Below are 22,330 nucleotides of genomic sequence, written 5' to 3' on the forward strand. Positions count from 1 at the left end.
TAGTCTCTGGGTAGTCTATCCTTTCATGGGTATTTTGTTCCTTATTCTAAGGAGGAATGAAGTATCCACACGATGGTCATCCTTCTTAGTTTTCTTGTGTTTTGCAAAATGTATCTTGGGTATTCTAAGTTTCTAGGCTAATATCCGCTTATCAGTGAGTGCATATCGTGTGTGTTCTTTTGTGATTGGGTTACCTCACTAAGGATGATATCCTCCAGATACATCCATTTGCCCAAGAATTTCATAAATTCATTGTTTTTAATAGCTGAGTAGTACATTTACTCCATTGTGTAAATGTACCACATTTTCTGTATCCATTCGTCTATTGAGGGACATCTGGGTTCTTTCGAGCTTCTGGCTATTATAAATAAGGCTGCCATGAACATAGTGGAGCATGTGTCCTTATTACCAGTTGGAAGATCTTCTGGGAATATGCCCAGAAGAGGTATTGCTGGGTCCTCCAGTAGTACTATGTCCAATTTTCTGAGGAACCGCCAGACTGATTTCCAGAGTGGTTGTACAAGCTTGCAATTCCACCAGCAATGGAGGAGTGTTCCTCTTTCTCCACCACCTCGCCAGCATCTGCAGTCACCTGAATTTTTAATCTTAGCCATTCTGACTGGTGTGAGATGGAGTCTCAGGGTTGTTTTGATTTGCATTTCCCTGATGACTAAGGATGTTGAACATTTTTTCAGGTGTTTCTCAGCCATTCGGTATTCCTCAGTTGAGAATTCTTTGTTTAGCTCTGTACCCCATTTTTTAATGGGGTTATTTGAATTTCTGGAGTCCAGCTTCTTGAGCTCTTTGTATATATTGGATATTAGTCCTCTATCAGATTTAGGATTGGTAAAAATCCTTTCCCAATCTGTTGGTGGCCTTTTTGTCTTGTTGACAGTGTAAAGTTGACAGTTGACAGTTGACAGGTAAATCTTAAAAGTTTGGTTAATTCTTCATTTGATGTATTGCTGTATACATAAAAATAAACTACATTGTTGACAAATTTTTTGTCTTAAAATTATTCATGTATTGGTTGTTAGAGATCAGAATTACGATGATAAATATGTGTATTCATAAAAACAGGTTTTTTAAAGGTAATATAAATCTGTACTTTAGAAAAATTGCAGAATTTAAGTATATTTAGATACATCATGGTTATTTGGCTATGCTGACAATTGTTCAACTCTTAACAGCTAAGCTAAGAAGCAACCAGAAAATATAAGTTAATGAAACTGATTAAGAATAAATGGTAGGAAAATTGACTTTTTGGCAAATGTAGTTATGGGAAATTTTTATATTATTTATATTATATATCTGTAGTTTTAAAGTCAAGAAAATAAATACAATGGCTTATTTGGTCAAGTATGCAAGGTTTTAATATTTTGTATATGTAGATTAGAAATTGGTGGTAATAAACTATTTTGAATTCATTTCTAAAAATTATCTGAAATAGTTGCAAATGTGTACATGTGCACACACACATTGAGCTTCTAGAAAGATAATGAAAGCAAAATATCTCTGTAGATAATTTTTATTGCTTATTTTTAGTTTTGCCATTGACACTTAATTTATGAAAAAGCTTAAATCTAGGATTTTTTGGCAAGCTATATATAAATGTTCTTTGTTACTAGTAGAAGAGCATCATCAATATGAGTATTAAATGTCTTAATGTATTTGTTATCGTAATGGAGTATTCAGGTAAGATGGGCTATAAAAGATGAAACTGGCATAAAATGCAAATAAAATAGTTTATCATTTTGATGCTCTTTCTACTGTACAATATGCCTTTTCCTTTTTAAAGTAGAAGAGTTATCTGACTCCTTGTGGTCCCACATTTACAATGTGTCATAGCTGAACACAGTTCTGATTGAGTTTAAACCTCTGCATCAAGGGTCTCTGGTAACATCTGAGTCATGGTTTGCTGAGTTCAGCCTTAGGGCATCCAACCCATTTAAACTGATGTTAAGTCAGTGATTCTGTGATAAACTCCATTCACCATTGTATGTATCAAACCTGTGCCCCTATGAAGTAACTATCTAGCCAGTGGGGTTTACTGCAAAGAATAATGTTTTGAATCCTGAGAGACTACTCTGCACCTCCTTAACTTACCCATTCCAGGAAAAATCTGAAGGCCTTTGAGCAGTAGCTCCTTTGATTTCAGAAGAGTTCCAGGTGACTCACTGAAGGAGCCTTCTGCCTTTGAGCTTACCTACTACTTGTCTTGCTCACTGTGACCACCCCAACCCTTAGTGTACATGTGCTGTGGAGTGCCAGCATTGATACAAATGGTGAAAAGACCCGGGATTTTCTAGTGAGCATGCATTGACTTTATAATTCAAAAGAGAGAAGGAGCTGGTAGAACTGGTACTTTGCAAATGTGAGATCTTGGGTTCATTTCTCAAAAGGGGGGGACTAAGGGTATCAAACAATAAAAATACCCTGCCCGAGTGATAGCCAAGAGAGTGGGGGGAATGTTTGATCATTTCTCTATGTATTTGTTAAAATGTTTGGTTGAGGCTTAGTTCTTGGAGCTTAGTTTTATTTGGGGCAATTTCATCTCCTAACATGCATATCTAAGAAGACACCAGCAGTGGGCTGGCTCTGGGAGTCAGTGGACGTAGTTTCTAGCGTGACTGCAGCAAGACTGTCATCAGTTTGTATAATCTGAAATAGCCTGGCAGAGTTGTGTTTGCCCTTCAGGTTTATCAGTTACCCTTCAGAATTATCTCTTTCCTATTTATAAACCTAGTTTCCTGTCCCTTTTTATCACTGACATTAAAACACTTTTAAGATAGTCTGTTCTACTTTTTCTTACATTCTATATTTGTCCAAGACAGAAAACCCCTTTAGACTCGTGTCTGTGAGGAGACTTCCTGCTCCTTCCCATTAAATCTTTTCTCGTCAGGTGAGACCCCCATCCCTACCACCCACACTCTCACAGCCCCCCCTTTCTTCCTTTAGCTTTGCTAAGTCTGGGTCTCTACACACATTTGATCCTCATTCAGAATATCTTTCCATTGCAGTGAGTTGCATGCCCAATTTCTGCATGACCTTTAAAGCCTTCTGCTCTAATGCCCAGCCCCTGCCTTGTCCCCAGACCTCCCAGATAGGACTCATTTATCCCTGTTTGGAATTCCTATAGCATTGTATTAGGACCACTCCTCAGGACCCAGATGTTCTTCCTTTGAAGCTTACACACCATCTGAAATGCTGTCCTGGGGTCCCCAGCACAGGTCTCCTTCATTCACCTGTGCATTCCCAAATAACCAGACTCACTGCCTTCCTGCAGGTACTCAAGAGTGGGCACCAGTGAATGGCTGTGCTTGAATGGCAGACGCCTTCCCGTTCATCCTAGTGTCTCCTAGAATATCTGGGCAGTAGCATATGTAGCTAGTATGGACAGTGCTAGGCTGACAGTTGTCACTGTTGGTGTGAAAAGATTCCTGTGCTCTTAGCATTATTAGAGTTCTACTGCTCAGTCCTTCAACTCCCCCACTGCTTTCACACCAGAGCTTTATAGATGGCTAAGTTAAACAAAGATTTATTTAAAACCAGGGATAAGATCATTTCATTTTAAGTATTTATTTTGATGTAGATGACCTCCGTGTAGACAGTTGATACTGTTTAATGGCCCCTTTCTTACTGTACTAAGATGAGGAGGGGCTTGTCCTCTGGTTACAGGCTCTGTATTAAATTATGTGAGACTCACTAGCATTGTTCCATTCTAGGGTAAGCAATTCTCCATCTGCCATGATGCTAACCACCTCTCTGATTGTACCCTTCCTTAAGGAGGCCTGCCTGTCCCACCCTTTATAAGAATCAAATGAGATAATGTAAAAGCTCTTATCTAAATGCATACATAGTACCTTTTGTAGAAGCTGTTTAAATGATTTAAAAAGCTATTTGCTGAGGGGGATATCATTCGATAAAATCTTCCCCACGGAGATTGTGTGCTAAAGGCTTGGTTCCAGCCAGTGGATTTGTTGAGAGATGGCTAGGTTATGAGGGTGCTAGTAGCTTCATCAGTGGGTTACATAACCTACCTTACCCTTCATTCCTCTTTTTGCTTTCTGGTCACTCTGAGGCAAGCACTTTTATTCTCCTTTCCCCTGCAGGATTCTGTGCCCCCCAGTGGTGCAGAACTAGCCAGGTCAGCTGGCCGTGCACCATTGATCACGAATTAATGTAATAGTTTTGGTTGTTTTTCTCAACAGTTTTGCCACAGTGACAAAATGCTGACTGACACAGGTGCTACTAAAATGATGTGAACCAGAGTCTATATGAGGTTCACATTGCTCCAAGCCATGTGGGGAACAAAAGAAATATTTTCTACTTGGAAGGAGGCATTATTTTGGAAATTCATAGTAGACTTGTGCAAGCAAAAAAGATCATCTTTCTAACTACTAATTAGCAACTCTTTTTATGTGTTGTATTTTGTTCTTGTTTGCGTGTGTGAGCTCAGTATAAGAAGAAATTTCAAAAAAAAAATATTCTTTTACTTGTGTTAAAGTGTTGTACAGCAGGGGAGATGAAGGTGTTGACAGTCCATCAGTGAGGACTCCTGTAAATCAGAGCCTCCATGGACTCCGAGTACAGACCCGACACTCCTAGATGTTAACTGCAGGAAAGAAAGGAGGTGGGATAAAGGATGGGGAGTGAGCTCCTGGCTTCAGAGCTGCCCTTGTCTTACTGAGCTTACCAAAAGGTGGTGTTAATGTTAACTTCATTGTGTCTCTTGTTATTGTTGATGATGCAGCTTACTGAGTTTTGCTTGGTAGTTTATTTTGATAATTATTTGCTGCTATGTCTTGGATTGGGTAGAGTCCAGGGTTGAATTCTTTTTTGTTCTCCAGATGTGCACGGATGCTCTCCTCGGAGCTACTGGTCACTTGTGTATTTTCCATAATAGAGGCATTATAATTTGCTTAAAGGTTTTTAAAACATGTACACTATTCTAGTTTCCAAATTCTAATAGATTTTTCTTTCACTCTTGACATCAACTGAAGTTTTTGAGTGACCATCTGAAGACTATCCTAGCTTTATGTTTAACTCTTAGAATGAAGCAGCGTGCATGCTTTACATTAAGTATGTGAAACACAGCTTCTTCTTCCAAGGCCTGGGGAATCATGGTAACTTAGAGTGTTATATTAGCAGATGACACATCTTAATTTAGTGGAGAGTTTAGATACAGAGATGTAGACAGCAGACACTAAAAGATGATGAAGCGCCAGTGACTAATGGCAGGAGGTTCTTAGTGCCCCTCTATCTGGGAAGGCAAGGGGGTATGGTGTTAGTATCCTGTAGAGTCCTGGAATCTTTGAAAGAGGTGCTTGGTGGAGGCTATAGCCACTCCTAGAACCACTGCAGGGTAAGAAGAAAGTCTGTGCAGTAATTCCACAGCATCTCTCTTCCCACAGTCTTCTCTCCTGCTGCTGGCAGACACCTTTCTGAGCCACAAAGCAAGGAAGCTCAGGGAGATAGTCCCCAGACATCATTTTCCCAGAGCACTGATCCCAACAGAAATGGGCGGGGGAGGGGTTGACGACAAGGCACGTGAAATAGCCGACATGACTTCTGTTCCTTGTGGCCTTTATTTCACTGAGTACTAGCAGCAGGGACCAATGAAGCTCTAAGCAACGCTTGGAATTTATGCCCTTCAAACCTTAGGAGCTAGAAAGGACATGAGAACAGTCAAATAAGTCAGAAACCTATGCTCACAAAGCACAAATGTGATGGCCGACAATCTTATGACCAGAATATTTATACTGTAGATAAATACTGAATCAAGTTTATTTTGTATGGTGCAGAAGAACAGATATAAGAGTTTATTTTGTTTGGGTGGAGTTGGGGGCAAATCACTTAGTGTGATAGTGAATGTGTAGTCAGGTGGAAATTAACCTTCACATTACTAAGATTGATAGAGAAATAAAATACTGGAAATCATTCAGATGATAGATGGGAGAAAGGTTAAGAGGCTGAGGGAGCCGTTGTTCTTTCTTTGTTCACAGAAAGAGCCACGCAGCCTGGTGTGAGTCCTGTTTTCATCTCTTATCTCCTGGGCCAGGAGAAGCTGCTCTTTGGCAGGGTAGTCAGCTGGTTGGGATTCTGAATAGTCTTGGGCCCAGAGAAGCTGCATAACAGTCTCCTGCTGTGTTATGATAATGAGGTGATGTCCTTTCTTCCTGTCTATTCTTGTCTAGGACTCTCCCTGTCTGGGCCTTATAGATAAAAGAAGCCAGCAGTAGCCTTTTTGTGTCTCACTCATTTAAATGAGATGGGGTAGGTAGGAACTTAATTAAGCCACTTTAATATTTCAGTCACTGGTTAAAGTGAAAGGCGTGTTCTGCTTATACAGGTGTCCATCCTGCGTCAGGACAACTAAACTACTGACTCATAAAAATGCCTGAGTTCAAGCTATACATGTTCACCCTCTTCTTCTCTCCTCCATCAGCAGTCTCCTTGCTTGATCAATTTTCTCTTCTCTGGTAACACTGTGCTAATTTGAATAGTCATTTATAAAATGAAAATCTGTTTGAGATTGGTGGATCCGGAAATGCTTGCTTCTTTGTTAAGTGAATACCTATAGACCATTATTTGAAATAGTTCCTTGATTTTCTAATATTTACTGTTTAGAGCCAAAAGAACAGTTATTTTGCACGTGTAAATCACATAAAATCTTTTATTAAAAATTATAATTCTTTTAAAAAAATTTTAAAATATTTTCCAGACTAAGTCTTTAAAGATAAACTAATACTGATCTTTTGGTAATTACTGTAAAGTCAAAGAAAAGTATTTTTCTAAAATTTAGTGCTTTGTTTTTCTCTATAATTGTATAAAATTTGTAATGAGCTCCAACTATAAAGCCAGCAAGATACAGAAACTTAAGTTATAGGTTCTGTTGTTGTCAGGGACATTAAATCATTGTTTTAAAAGATTGATTTAAATTCTTATTCGTGTGCGTGTGTGTGTGTGTGTGTGTGTGTGTGTGTGTGTGTGTGTGTGTGTGTGTGTAAGCATGGGTGCGCACAGGGCCAGGAGTGGGTATCGGCTCCCCTAAGCTGGCGCTGCAGGGAGCTGTAAGCCATGGAAGGGCAGCAGGTGCCTCTAACTGATGATCTGTCCCTCCAGGTCTTCCCTGCAAACTTTGGTTGGCATTTCATTAGAGGATGCCATGTCTGTGATTTTTTTTTTTTTCTCATTGCTGTGACAGAAACAGCATAAGGAGAGAAGGAAGGAGTATGTCTGGGCTCACAGTCCGGGAAGGCATGGTGGTGGCAGCACAAGATGCTGATATCACATCAGCCACAGGGACAAATGGATGCTGGTCCTTTCACTTTCCTCCTTTTTAATCAGTCTTGGACTCTGGCCTGTGAGATCATACAATTCACATGCAAGATGAGTCTTCCTCTCTCGGTTCCCTGGGAACGTCCTCAAGATACACCCAGAAACGAATCTCCAAGTAGATTCCAACTCTAGTCAACCTGACAGTAAAGCCTGGCTCTCTCAGATACCTAGTAAGAACTGTGTGATATGGACTATTATTGTTTTAGTGACTCAATTATGAAAATTATTTCTAGAATAAATTTATTTTGTAGTTAGACAAAAATGTAAGCAACTGTTGAAGGTTAGAAACGATTTCAGGATTTTATCTTTTAAGGCATTTCTGGTATCTCATTTTACTTCTTTATTGCTGGGTATTGAGGCTGGCCCTTTGCATATGAAGCAGGCATTCCAGCATTGGGCTTATTCCCAGTCTGAACTGCAGTCTTTGTTTAGCTTAAACTTAAATTTCTAAATTTAAATGTAAAGCCATTGCTAACAGCAATGTTTCTGATCTAAATTTAAGAAGAAACAAAGTAAATTAGGGCTATTTTATTTAGCTGAACATACACTGCAAGTATAAGTTATGGTGCATCAGTTACCAATTTGATGAAATAACCTAAGAATGAATACATTTCTATACTGTTACATGAATGAGCCTATATTTTGAAAACATCTGCAGATGGTTCTAACACAGTTTTTAGAATCTGTAGAGTGAGCCAATGTCAGGTGTCTAAATCAGGATCACTAGTGTGAGCCAACTCACTGACAGGTGTCTAAATTCCTTGAGTATCTCCCAGGTGCTTGTCTCACATGGCTTGTTTCAGACACTTTTTGACAATGATCCATTCTATTTTGTTGTTTAGGAACTTTTGAGTCTTCTTCCTGGCTTAACTTGACAGTTAAAATCCCTATGGCTTAGTATTCAGTAAGTAGGTTAATGGCCAATGTATGGTGAGATCCACATTAAAATCTACATGGAAGCCCATTAAACACTGGCAGAGCACAAGTCCCACAATATAAATGATGTTCCAGGCTTGATGAAAATCTGGACGGTGTTCTGAACCTTTTGGGCATTATGTTGTAGGGAACCAAAGACTTCCCCTGAAAAGTGCCAGCCCTCATTCCTCTATCTTCTGAAGCATGCTTGGTTAGTAAATGTTAGAGTGACTGGGAGCAGTCAGCCCCTCATCTGAAGTTTCTTTTTTAAGAAAGAATAAAAATTGAGCCGGGCGTGGTGGCGCACGCCTTTAATCCCAGCACTTGGGAGGCAGAGGCAGGCGGATTTCTGAGTTCGAGGCCAGCCTGGTCTACAAAGTGAGTTCCAGGACAGCCAGGGCTACACAGAGAAACCCTGTCTCGAACCCCCCCCCCCAAAAAAAAGAAAGAATAAAAATTGATGTGACAGCTGGGGAATAGTTCAGTGCAGAGAACTTGCTTAGCTCACAAGGTCCTGAGTTAGACTCACAACACAGAAATGGGCAAACACAGAGGTAAGAGCCAGGACTGTCACCACATGCTGTGATCCATGTGTCAGGAGACTAAGGTCAGGGAATCACGAGTTCAAATCCAGCCTGAACTAAGAACTAAGACACTCTTTTAAAAAGGAAAAGAGGTGAAAATGTTCTATTCTGAAACACATGTGTATTTAACAGAACTAAAGACACAACATATTTAATCTTAGCCTTAATTGTAGACAGATGCTTTCAAGCAAATGAGAGCTTTCGGTGTGGTGGAGATATATGTCCAACAGTTGAGCTTCCCAAGGTGCTGATCAATAAGCATGATCAAGGAGTAAGGCTTTTTTATCTTTACTACTCATAAGAAGACGTGAGGTGCAATGAGGGGATGGGAAGGAAGAGAATGAGTAAAAGAGATAGACAAGGTCAAGTGCACACAGTCAAGCTCTCTGGCCCATCCTACACTCCAGAATCTGTGACGCCGCCTCTGTTCCCACAGCTCCTCAGGAGTGCAGCCTACGTCCCCTGGTTAGTTTGTGGTAGTGTTAGTAACTTAAGTGACTGCAAGCCCAGCATCTCTTGTGTATTAGATTTGTATCCAGATGCCACTAGTAAAGAAGTGATAAAGTTGAACATCCTCTTCGACCAGTAACTTTGAAGTCGTAGATTTGCATCCATTACTGCTTTGACAGCTCTTTTTCATATCAGTTAACAGAATTCCTTCCTGTCCTTCTCCTCTCTCCCACCCCCTCCTCCATCTTTCCCTTTCTTCTTTATTCAGTTTCCAGCCTCACTATGCAACGCTGGCTGATGTAGCACTCACTAGGTAGAACAAGCTGACTGGAAACCTATGGGAATTTTCCTGTCTCTGCCTTTCTATGGGGACCACAGACATGTGCTACCATGCCTGGCTTGCAAAATTTATTTCCAGGGTTAGCAAAATATTGGTAATGCTTAAATTAATAAAACATCTGTAGTTGAAGAAAGCATAAAGCTGCCAGCAGTGATTCGTCTAAGAATTACTTATATTTTAAAGTGACCTGTGAGCACAATTGAAGGATTTAGGTTTAAGTCACATTTTACTTAATTTGATAACTAATATTAGTGGTTATCCCTTGATGATATAATTTGGGAAGTTCAGTGTGACAAAAGATGTAGGAAAGTTGGCAATAATGACTCCAATCTACTTTATAGTAAATAACAGTTACACACTTGACATCATGATAAACCAGCACGAATTGAGTGGCTCTTCTATTTTCCTTTCCCCGTGGTGCTGTGCTCAAACTGAGGCCCTCGTGTGTGTTAAGCACATGCTCTGCCCCTGAGCTACATCTGCAGCGTATGCTGGTTCTCCGGTGCTGTAAGTGTGTATCTTAATAAGTCAAGTAGACTTGGTAGCAGTGAGCATGAGGACCACACTCATGTCCTTTGAGCCGCTGCTGGCTTTATGTTAAAGTGCTCACAAGCTGTAAGATGCAGTGCTGGCCTGCAGGCATGATTCGGAGCAGGCTTTGTCCATGCTTATGCTCCCAGCTGAGGCTGTCAGTCGAGCATGGGCGTTAGATACAATCTGTGCCCCACAGGCTGTACTGGTCAGTTGAGTAGTTCTGCCCCTCTGTAATGATGATCAGCTACCTGGAGTAATTGGGTTTAAATGTTTAACTGCTCCGAACTGTGACCCAAATCCAGACATGAAGTTATGGATCTGCCTCTAAATAGTCACATGACTTAACAATTAATACCACACTCTAAGTATTTGCTTTGTAAGGCGTTTACATATTCGTCAGGATCTATCAGAAACTTAGCCTTTGGTAGCAAATCTCAGCAGATCAAAACCTTTGGAAGGTTCAAGTTGAAAAGCGTATTTAAACAACATTATCTAACTATATATTTAACCTAGGAAGTGAATAGAGAATTCTTGATGGGATCCTTGAGTCTTTTAACACCCAAAATAATGACATCTTTTGCAAACTAAGCACTCTTTTTAGTATTGATGACATTTCCTTGTAGTCAGTAGAGGGAGCACAAGTTTCTGTCAGACCTATCAGAGAACAGAGGCGACATCACTTGTAATGGCATACAAAGAGCGAGTTCTAGGACAGTGCTTATTGCTTCGTGTGTACTAAACTATAAAATATTGGGGATTGCCATGAAGAAAGGCAAGGGTAAAATGTTTCAAGTTAAGAGATTGGATTTTAAGCTGTGAGATTCATCACAAGAGAAAAATTGGCATGACTCCTTTAAAATTTACATTTTTGGATGGTTATGTGTAGACTGGTTAAGGACTAAAATGTCATTTTATTGGAAGCTTTGTCTATGTTACATTTTTCATAACTTCTGAGTATTATTAGAGAAGTATTTGAAATGGTTACTTATATGAAATGCTCGAAATTTTGGAACAATAAAAGAGGGTGTTTCTGTAAAAGGACCAAAACAGTAAGCCCTAAACTGCGTTGGGATCAAGAACTTAATTCTTAAAAATACAGACTATGCTTTTGTTTAAAAAAAATCTTATACCAAAGTATCTTTTATAAACCTGGCTGGTACTTTCTGTTGTATGTTACATATTGTATGACATTTGGTGACATGAAAAGTGATTGCTATCCTTGTAATGTTTGAATGGCTGTAGTCTAGGTGCAAAGAAACTCAGGTAGAATGGATGCTAATGATTAAGTTAAGATTAAATTACTTTCATCTTTCTCTAGACTCTCGTGGCAATCAAAATAATGCCACTGAACATTTTTATATCGCCTTTATATTCTTTTTTTTTAAAAAAATGAGCAGCTCTTTTTTAGTTAAATAGAGACAGTGTAAATAGGTCCATTTTATATGCTAAGATGGATTTAAATTTAGTGAGTTAGTTATTCAGAGTTATAGAATATATTAACAAAACTAGAAGTTAGAGCTCTTGACGTCTGGTTTAAAGAATTACTAAAATTTCATGCGGTGCTAATCTAAGATAGGTGATTTTGAAAATGAACACAAGTAGTTTTAGATCTTCAATTTTTTGCTAAGTGCCCATTTTGTGCAGGGTATTTTCTCATTAGTTTGGTTGCTAAAAAATTAAAATAAACACAATTGGCTATTATGTTTCTCTGTTTAACAAAGTGTATAAGGCTGTATACTTTATAGAGAAAAGGAGTTCACTTAGTTCATGAATTTAGAATGCAAACGCCCAAGCTTTCAGTAGCCCAATCTGCTTGACCTCTGATCAGGGCTCCCTTGGCAGTCTTACCTTGAGGTAGTAGGCATCATGCCAGGAGTGTATGTGAGGAGGAGGGTCTCACCATCAATCAGGTGGGGGACTAGAAACTCAGGGATCTGCCTCTGAGCAATAGCAAGTGTTGTCCACCTGTAGGTCTCTGTCTACGGAGAAGACCATGTGGAATTTCCCCCTCCGTGTAAGGGATGTCGACTGGTATTGCCTATATGCTCTCTAAAGCAACCATCGTATTGAGAGACTGTGGTGGTGCTTCCCTGTCATATATAGAAGACACTATCTCACAGCAGACTGGTCTTCTGGCTGTTACACTCTTTCTTCCCCTCTTGATAAGTTTCCCTGAGCCTTGCGTGTAGGGGGTTGTGTTGCAGATGTGTCTGTTGAGATCAGAGACCAATTCTCTGCATACTGATCAGTTAGTTATAGATCTCTGTAACTTGCATTTATTGCAAAAAGAATCTTCTTTGATAAAGGGTGAGAACTACATGTATTTGTAAACACTTAAGATAAGTATTTAGAATACAGTTAGAAATTATATTATTTGGGGGAAAAGGTAGTAGTAGGTTCTCTTCTTGGGTCTATGACATCTCTAGCCATGGATAATTGACTAGGTTTATAGTAGGTTGATTTCCCTCCTATTTGTGGGCTTTAAATCCAGTTAGACAGGTGTTGGTGACCCCTGGGGTAAAGGCGCCTCTGTGGTACTATTGTGCATCTCCTGCTAACCCAGCCATTGTTGTGCTGAGTAGCACTATTGGTTGCTTTTCTGCCTTGGCAATTGCGCCTTTGAAGACTGAGAGCCAGCGGTTAGGGAGGAGGCTCCCAGGTCAATTGCAACTTAATTTCAAGTTCTGTTCTGAAGTATGCGGCGTCTTCAGCATTAGGTTCTTACCTTCATGTTCTGGGAGGCAATCAAGGAAAACAGTAGTAGCCAATGTTGCTTGAAGTATCTTTTGAAGTCCTCTGACAAACTATTCAAAGTTTCCATGCTTGGTACCAAGGCTTTTGTTAGATAGTTTTTTGTTCTTGGGAAAAACACTTTACCCCTTGTGGCATAACTTCATGTAAGTCGTTTATATGTGTTTATACACTGTCCTAGTTAGGGTTACTATTGCTGTGATGAAACACTATGGCCAAAAACAAATTGGGGAGGAAAGGGTTTATTTGCTTCCACTTCCACATCCATGTTCATCAAAGGAGGAAGTAATAGCAGGAACTCAAGCAGGTCAGGAATCTAGAGTCAGGAGCTAATTCAGAGGCATGGAGGGGGTGGGGGTGGGTGCTGCTGCTTAGTGGCTTGTTCTTGGTGGTCATCCCATGGTATGAGCATCTCCAAAATGTTATATGTAGTAATAGTATTTTAAAATAAACATAAATCATGTCTCCCTGTGGTGTTTTCAATCATCCTTGGTGTTCTTTATTCCCTTTTCCCCTCTTGTCTAGCGTTTCCCTCCCTCTACTGACTCCAGGTAAAGTCTCCCTTCTATCTTCCCATTTCCCTTTTTATATCTTTAGATATGAGTCTGTAACCTGGAGTAACCACAGAAAGCAGGGTAGTAGAACATTGGACCCCACCTTTTAAAGGTCCTATCACCCCAGTACCACCATTAGATTAGGGCTCTAATAAGTCAGTCGTTTGGAGGACAAACATACAGACTGTAAAAACATGAACCTGCATCATGTATGAGATACAAATAGTAGACAAGAATAGTTAAGCAACAGTGCATTTATGTTCTGTGGCTAGAGTTCAGAGCACTTTTTAGAGCTAATACAATAGAGAACACCCTGTGTAGTGGGTAATTGTGAGGGAGAATATTGGGAGGAAGCAACCCACAAAGCTCCTTGTTCCTCTATGGAAAAAACAGTCTAGGTTTGAGAGGCAGTACTTACTTGCACTTAATAAGATAACTGGGGCATCAGGTAATCAGGGGCAAGATTCAGAAATACAGTTAGGAGTGAATACTAGATCGTACAGTCATAGGAGGCCTTGGAAACAATATAAAACATACAACAGTTATACAGTCAAGAAAACTGAAACCTAGGGTGTTTCTGAGTTTCTTGCCCAAGATTAGTCACAGCTAGATGGGGCCAGAGCTAGGATTAATTCCTTCCACATGACTGTATATGGAAGTATATTAATAACAGAATTGAGAAGATGGAAATACTTTGTATGTGTAGAGAATAATTTTTTTCAGAGATGTGATTAATCATCTTTTAAAAGAAAGAACTATGGTCTAGCTTTTGGGTTGTTAACCAGAGAAATTACTAAAAGAAAGCTGGAACACTCCATGAAACTGTTTTAAGACTAGGATGGTCTGCCTAATGGCTCAAGGAAATGACCTTCCTGGCAACTTCTGAGGCATTTTATTAATAATAATAAACATAGTAGCGATGATGTTTTTTTAACAGCACCTCTTTTTGGATGCAAGACATCATATCAGATATCAGTGTCTAGCAGTTGTGTAGTACTGCAACCCGTGGAAGTGGTATTACTGTGCCATTTGTAAGAAAGAAACTGATGCCAACATGGGCACACAGCCCATCAGCTATAGGATCAGATTTTGAATCCTTACATATTTGTATCTCAAAGTTGATAATAGATAAGACCTTTCCTTCTAAAGTTACCTCTAGATTAAAAAAAAAAGTTTAATAAAGACATACAACCAAAACTTAAAAAAAAAATCAATGACATTCAAATTATTGATGTTAATGTAAAAGGTAAAGATTTTGATGAGAAGAAATGTTGATTACAAGAAGAGTTTGTGGCTTCCTCTTGGAGAAATGGGATCTTGCTTGTTGTCGCCTGCTCTGCTTGTCTCCCGGTTTGTGCGCTGTGTCACTTGGTGGTCCTGTCCCTTTCCCTTACCTAGCTCCTCCCAAAGGACCTTCAGACTGTAGTCTGCAATAACATTTGACCTTTACTTCACCTAATCAGATATTAGTTGCTAATCTCTCCTCTGTTTTTATTTGCTCTGATAGACTGTCTCTCTGGGCTCTGAAATGCTATGTTTTTGTGTATTAAACTGTAAGCTGTGCGATAAGCTTGGCCCCATACATGTCTCATCAAAACATGTCTGAGGTTGCAAAGCTCTGGCTATGCTGCTCAGTGATTTCAGAAGCCAGGGGTCAAAGGCAGGAAAGGGAACTTGCTTATGTCAAACTTGTGTGGATTGGCCAAGCAGTGTAGAGGCCTCAAGAGCATGTGAATAAAGTCGTGTAGGATGCAAGCTTCCCCAGAAGTATTAAAAGGTTTTCTTTGTTTCTCTTTGGTCAGGTGCTGTGATTGTCTCCACACCTCAGGACATTGCACTGATGGATGCACACAAGGGTGCAGAGATGTTTCGGAAAGTCAATGTGCCTGTAAGCATTTACATCTTCCCTGGTAAAAGCATGAGCGCCGACAAGCCTATGACAAGTCATGAACAAAACATCATCCATGGTTTAGTTTAACCTTCTGTTGAACATTTCATGAACTCCTAGTTGATCTTCCCAGTTACCGTAAAACATACTTAAGATTGCAAAGATGTCTAAATCATGCTAATCAAGAGGAATTCTGAGCCAGAGTTCAGGGATTTCAAGTTTTTGGCAAAGCTATGCTCTCCAGTGCTGATGGAGTCACATGACTGTCTGCGGAAATGCTTTCGTGATAGACTACACTAAAGCACCTGGAGGGAAGGAGGTGAAAAGGTAGCCCCTTTTCCTTCTGGCTCTCTACATGTTAAGTCTTGATAACCCAGGTTCTTCTAGGGAGTATTTTAGGATATTCTGTACATGACAAAATAATGTAAGAATGTAATAAAAATAGACATAGAATAATTAAGATCAGATGGAGCCCAGAGTAAAGTCAGCAAACAAATTGCATGCCATTAAGGAACTTAAATATGCTATGAATTCTCTAGCAGTCAAAGGAAAGAAGCGTGGTACCAATCAGGGCCCTGTCCATGCGCACGCGTGGTACTAATCAGGGCCCTGTCCATGCGCACACGTGGTACCAATCAGGGCCCTGTCCATGCGCACGCGTGGTACCAATCAGGGCCCTGTCGATGCGCACATGGTTGGAACGAGCTGCTTGCTCACGAGAAGCCGTGCCGAGGTCAGACACACACTTTCACTAGATTCCTGTGAGGGAGAGACTATATTAAACACACTCCCCTCTTCTTTAAGGGAAAGGTTCTCCTAGTGGCCTCAACAAAAGCCAAGGAATAGAACCAGAGGGCAGATAGAACATGACCCCTGCAGTGCTTCTGTCCCTGCGCCTCTCCACGGACATCTTTAGAGCTAATAGAATCAGGGCTTTTAAAACTTTGGTTCAAGCCAAAAGGCTGGCTCAGTGGTAAAGCACTTGTTGTATAAGCCTAGCAACCTGAGTTTAATCATGCAGTGCACACCTGTGCTCACATGTACATACGCAATAATTATAAAGAACAAGTTTTAAAGTCTTAGACCCATGGGTTAGCATCAGGGTTCTCATAATTCTCTATTCTGCCTTCCTTCCACCACAAACTGTATGATTTTTTTTTTTTTTTTGATTTGTTATGGGAAGAACTCATAACTTTCCTCCAATTCTTCAAAGAGACCATGACACAGGATAATGTTCTGGGATGCTTTCTTAAGTGTTTGTCTCCGAGAGGAGCCTGGAAAGATGTAAAAGAGTATATATAGTAGAGTCAAGGTGTCCCTACCCGGGAGGACCTCTCTTCCCATGCCAGCAGGAGTGGTGAGCCCAGTAAGGGACATGCCTGGCTGCTTTCTTTCCAGGACACTGTGGCTGCTTTCGCTGGTGGACCTGAGTGTGTGATTAGTGGGTTTAGAGCAGGCATTCTAGGCTCCACAATTTAGCTTGGCAAAAAGTTAAAGAAATGCTAATCACATAGCCACTACAGACAGAAAACCTCTACTGCATGTGTTTTGAACAATGTGATTTGAATTATGTCCTCCAGAATAAACTAGATGCGATCACTGACTAGTGCATTGTCTTACATGAGATTAAAATGTTAAGTAGCAAAGAGAGGGGCAGCCTTCTACCATAGTTGATGGCTCTGAGTTAACAAGTGATCTATAATCCTTCCTGGAAAAAGTTAGTAACATGACCACTGGTCTGTTAGTACCACTGCAAGGCCCGGATACTAGCACTCTGCCTGCAGGGATGTAAGTGCTGAACTTTGCCTATGCTGAGGTGAAGGCAGAGATGTATGTCTACCACACTCAACCTCAGCAAATCCATGAAGGAAAGTGATATACCCACAGGGAAGCAGATTTTTGCTTCCATTTCACCTCAGAAACAATCCATTTTATACTACTAGATCATTTTAACTAACACTGTCGTTTGAGGTCATAGTGGCTATGGTCCACACCCTTCGTGGACTCTTCACTCAAAGTCTAATGACCACAGTTGCCACAGTCAGCATGTATGCTTTTAGTTCAGTTGTTTCTTTCCTCTGACATTCTTGATACTTCTTGACATACAAATATTAAAAAAAAAAATCTCATACTGATCTGTTAGGTTTTTGTTTTTGTTTTTGTTTTTGTTTTTGTCTTCTGGTCTCTAAGCCAGAGAGTAGGCCATATAATTCTTACAGAACATAACGGAGGAAGAGAGGCCAGTCACTAAGCCCAGCTGGGATATCGCTGGCTAGATGCCACAAATGGATAAAAGTTGAGGATGTTAACAAGGAAACGCCACAAGGAAGTGAGGGGTGGTGGCCTACAAGGGCCCGGAGGACTGCATCCAGGCCTGGTAAAGAGAGGAAACAGCTGCTTGGGATCACACAAGTAGTTTTAAGTTTGTAGGCTTAGAACAGTTCTGGGTCTTGATAAGGCCAGGATGTGGTCATGGGTGTGTTGGGACTAAATGGCATAGAAATCAAAATCACCAGAGTGTATATTCTGAGGCTGTTTCTAAGATGGAATTAATCATTCCCTGCTCTGGCAATTTAGGCATCTGCCTGCTGTATCTCTGTGATAGCACTCTTTTTATGCCCCGATTTTAATCGTTTGCCCTCTATAATGCAAAATCAGTTTAAAAACAAGTAGGATGCCTTAATCATCTCTTAAACCCAAAGGACGCATACATGTCTGGAGTGAAGCTCACCAGTGAACAAGAACTTCCAGTGCTGAGCTCTGTAGATGGTCCGACAACCATGGGGCTGTTCTGTAGAAAAGTGGGCCTCCCTTAGCAGTGAGACCTGAATGTGCTGACTTCTGAGAGCCTTCTGGCTCTTAAAAGCTCCAGAGTGTCAGGACCGGCAAAGTGTTCAGTTAGAAAGTGTTCCATAATGCAGAGGCAGTGCTGCGCAGTTAGCAATACCTCTTCTGGGCATATACCCAGAAGATCTTCCAACTGGTAATAAGGACACATGCTCCACTATGTTCATGGCAGCCTTATTTATAATAGCCAGAAGCTGGAAAGAACCCAGATGTCCCTCAGTAGAGGAATGGATACAGAAACTGTGGTACATTTACACAATGGAGTACTANTCNGCNATTAAAAACAATGAATTTATGAAATTCTTNNGCAAATGGATGTATCTGGAGGATATCATCCTTAGTGAGGTAACCCAATCACAAAAGAAGTCACTAGGTATGCACTCACTGATAAGCAGATATTAACCCAGAAACTTAGAATACCCAAGATACAATTTGCAAAACACAAGAAAACCAAGAAGGATGACCATCGTTTGGATACTTCATTCTTCCTTAAAATAAGGAACAAAATACCCATGAAAGGATATAAGTACAGAGACAGAATTTAGAGCTAAGATGAAAGGATGGTCTATCCAGAGACTACCCCATCCAGGAATCCATCCCATCATCAGCCACCAAATCCAGATTCTAATGCACATGCCAGCAAGATTCTGCTGAAGGGACCCTGATATAGCGGCCTCTTGTGAGGCTATGCCAGTGCCTGGCAAACACAGAAGTGGATGCTCACAATCAGCTATTGGATGGAGCACAGGGCCCCCAATGGAGGAGCTAGAGAAAGTACCCAAGGAGCTGAAGGGGGATGCAACCCTGTAGGTGGAACAACAATATGAACTGACCAGTACCCCCTGAGCTCGTGTCTCTAGCTGCATATGTAGTAGAAGATGGCCTAATCGGCCATCATTGGGAAGAGAGGCCCCTTGGTCTTGTAAACTTTATATGACCCAGCACAGGGGAAGGCCAGGGCCAAGAAGTGGGAGTGGGTGGGTAGGGGAGCAGGGGCAGGGGGGGAAGCATAGGGAACTTTCGGGATAGCATTTGAAATGTAAATAAAGAAAATAAGAAAGAAAGAAAGAAAGAAAGAAAGAAAGAAAGAAAGAAAGAAAGAAAGAAAGAAAGAAAGAAAGAAAGAAAGAAAATGTTCCATAATGCAGAGGCAGTGCTGCGCAGTTTATGCCACTTCATTCCTGTTTCCCTGGTTTTCAGCCTTGTTCTGTTTTTCCCCCCTTTGAAGTGCATTAGTTACCATGGAGACAGTGATGTCATTGGAATTCATTGGTATGGACAGAGTTTAGTGATGTCTGCAAGAACGTTTTGAAGTTAATTTAAATGATTTCTTAACTCAACGCATAGCTTGGGAAAGGAGGAAAGAGATGAGGGATTAAATTCTGGCCTCTGCCTGAAATGATAAAAAAACTGAAAAGTCCTTGAGTATAGCAGGATTTGTATATAGATTGCTCTTTTCAAAAACATATAAGAATGTTCGGCCTTGCCCGTTTTTAGTAGTGAGTAATTTATGTATGGTATCCTTCTGACCCACTTTTGTGACGTCCTTTCTGAGAGCGCCTTGTATGCCTTGCTGCTGTCTCACAGCCTGAGTGTTTGGTCTCACGGGGATTGTCTGGCCAGTCCTTTCTTGGAAGCTCATCCAGCTCCTGAAGAGAAGCGCACTGTGTGGTTACTCCCTTATTCCTCAGCCACGCAGGGGCTCACTTAACTCTAATTCAACAAACAGTTGTTAACTGATGTATTCCACGAGTACATATTTGCTGATACTTAGTGTCCTTTATAATGAAGCACCGTGTTCCAGTTTACTTTCTATTGCTGTGATAGACACCATGACTAAGAGAAACCTGGGAGGAAAGGGTTTATTTCATCCTAAGAACCAATGTCCATCACTGAGGGAGGCCAAGGCAGGAATTCACAGCAGAAACCATGGAAGAATGATCCATACGAACTTGCTTCTCAGCTACCTTTTCTATGCAGCCCTGGCCTGCCTGCCCAAGAATGGCTTGGCTCGCAGTGGGCTGGATGCTCCTGTGTCAACTAGTAGTTAGTATTTACTCAGCTGAGCCTTCCTCTTCCCACTGACTCTGGCTTGTATCAAGTTGGCAAAAGCTACCCAGCACTAGAGCGAGACTTCCTTGGACCCACCAGTGATGTAAATAACGACACAGACTCTTATTAATGTTTTTAAGTTTAGGCCTTAGCTAGGCAGTCTTCTTACTACTCTATCTCAACTAATCCTGGCCCACGTCCCACCATGTGGCCAGGTTGACCTCTCTACTCTGCTCCAGGCATCCACCCAATGTCCCTATCTCTGCCTGTCAGTTCTGCCTTCCACCTCCTGCCCAGCTGTTGGCTGTCAGATCTCTATTAAAGCCAATCAGATGCAATTCTAGATTGCCTTAAGCAGGTGAGGAAGGAACAAATATTTACAAAATATGAACGTGGAGATGAGCCCTTAACTCTCTTCGGGTACATGATTAACAGTTGAATATCCAGACACATACCTTCACACAGTGAACTCCAGCATAAAACATGGACTGTGTGCTTCTGTGATAATCCCAGAAAGAAAAGCAGACCCGTTCTCTCTGACTACCTTTTGATTCGTTGCTTAACTTTGTGATGTTGAAGGGGCCCAAGATCTGAGAATAAGAAAACTTTCTTCTTTGGGCCAGTGTGGCTGGTGTTATGGGAAAGCCTTTATCTTATTTGCTTCTGTTCTGTAAGTTTGGCCATGGTGAACTATTCCCTGATATGGTCATTTCCTGCCCAGGTAACCTATTTCACTCTTCAGATTTCAGCTCAGGAGCTACTTGCCCTAGGGAGGTTTTTTTCCCCCCTCTCCCAACATGCCATGTAAAGTTAATGATACTTCCTGTGAACTCTGTACACATGTCCAGTTCACCTCTTACCCCACTACAGGCTTATCTTCAGTCTTCACACAAGAGTCTGAGTCCCTGGGTGGCAAGGGAACCTGCCTTGAACGTCCTCCCTGGATTAGCCATCCGACCCACAGACATACCATCACTGTGACCCAGAGCATAGCCTGCTCTGCCCTTTTCCCTATCATAGCCGCTTTGCTCTTCCCGCACTTCTCAGCATTCTTCCATCCCGTGCGTCCTCAGTGAGGGACAGTCAGCTGCTTTGACACCCAAGCTCATTTTACCTCACTTTCCATTTAAGAAATCTTTTCATCCTTACACACCCAGACTAAACAACAGACCTTTCTCTTGGGGACTCGGCCTAGTGCTGTTTACTATGAGAGCTCCTTCTGTTTGTGGTAGCATTATACCCTTTCCCCTTCGTATTTGCATTTCTACACTGAAGGCTCTGTAGATGGAGACCTGCCTTGGTCTGTGTCTAAACATGTAGCTGCTCACTAAATATATACTGGGTGAATGACCTGGGTTTGATCTTTCATATTACATTTGGACTTTTCTTATGAGGGGAGCCCATAAAAAGATAACCAAGAAGGAGGTACCGTTAGGATGAAGCTTTAAAGTGTTTTAACCCGCTGGAGATGATGGGACAGGCTCCAAGTAAGGAGAGACAGTAAGGAAGCCTGAACGGTCAGACACTTGGATGTGATGCACTGTTGGTCATGAATCAGTACAGTAAGATAGAACCAAAGGTTTTACACAGCATCAGCCTAAATTCCTAAGAGAAACCCAGTCAGTTATAAAGACACATGCGTGTGCATTTCTAGTGGATCGGGTGTAAAATGCCAAGGTGGTCGGCATCGGCACCTGATTGAGAGTAACCACAATGAGAGGGAAGGACCTCACATTGAAGGAGGATTATGTTCCACTTAATCTTCCTGGAGCTGGTTTTCTGCTCAGTGAGACCCCACAGTAATTTACCCTCTGCATGCTGTCAGCCTCACCTGTTTGGTGATGTGACTGTGGTTTGGTTGTGGTTTGTCCCACAGAAGGACTGTACTGGAGACTTGCTTCTCAGGGTGGCGCCTTTGTTATGTCACTGGGGCATGCTCCCAGAAGAGATTGTGAGATGGGTTAATAAGAGTGACCATGCTGGGCAGTGGTGGCACACGCCTTTAATCCCAGCACTTGGGAGGCAGAGGCAGGCGGATTTCTGAGTTCGAGGCCAGCCTGGTCTACAGAGTGAG

At 41.3% G+C, this 22,330-nt stretch overlaps 1 protein-coding gene across 1 annotated transcript in view; it reads left to right on the top strand.

Moving 5' to 3' along the window:
* The window catches only part of Nubpl (nucleotide binding protein like), a 187,294-nt gene that overhangs the window by 137,324 nt on the left and 27,640 nt on the right, over window positions 1-22,330 (top strand). The window contains exon 7 of the mRNA XM_021202243.1: window positions 15,272-15,357. Coding sequence (XP_021057902.1) covers window positions 15,272-15,357 — 86 coding nt within the window. The remainder of the gene's footprint in view (window positions 1-15,271; window positions 15,358-22,330) is intronic.

The sequence above is a fragment of the Mus pahari genome, chromosome 7 (assembly GCF_900095145.1).
Source record: "Mus pahari chromosome 7, PAHARI_EIJ_v1.1, whole genome shotgun sequence".
Classification (NCBI taxonomy): Eukaryota; Metazoa; Chordata; class Mammalia; order Rodentia; family Muridae; genus Mus; species Mus pahari.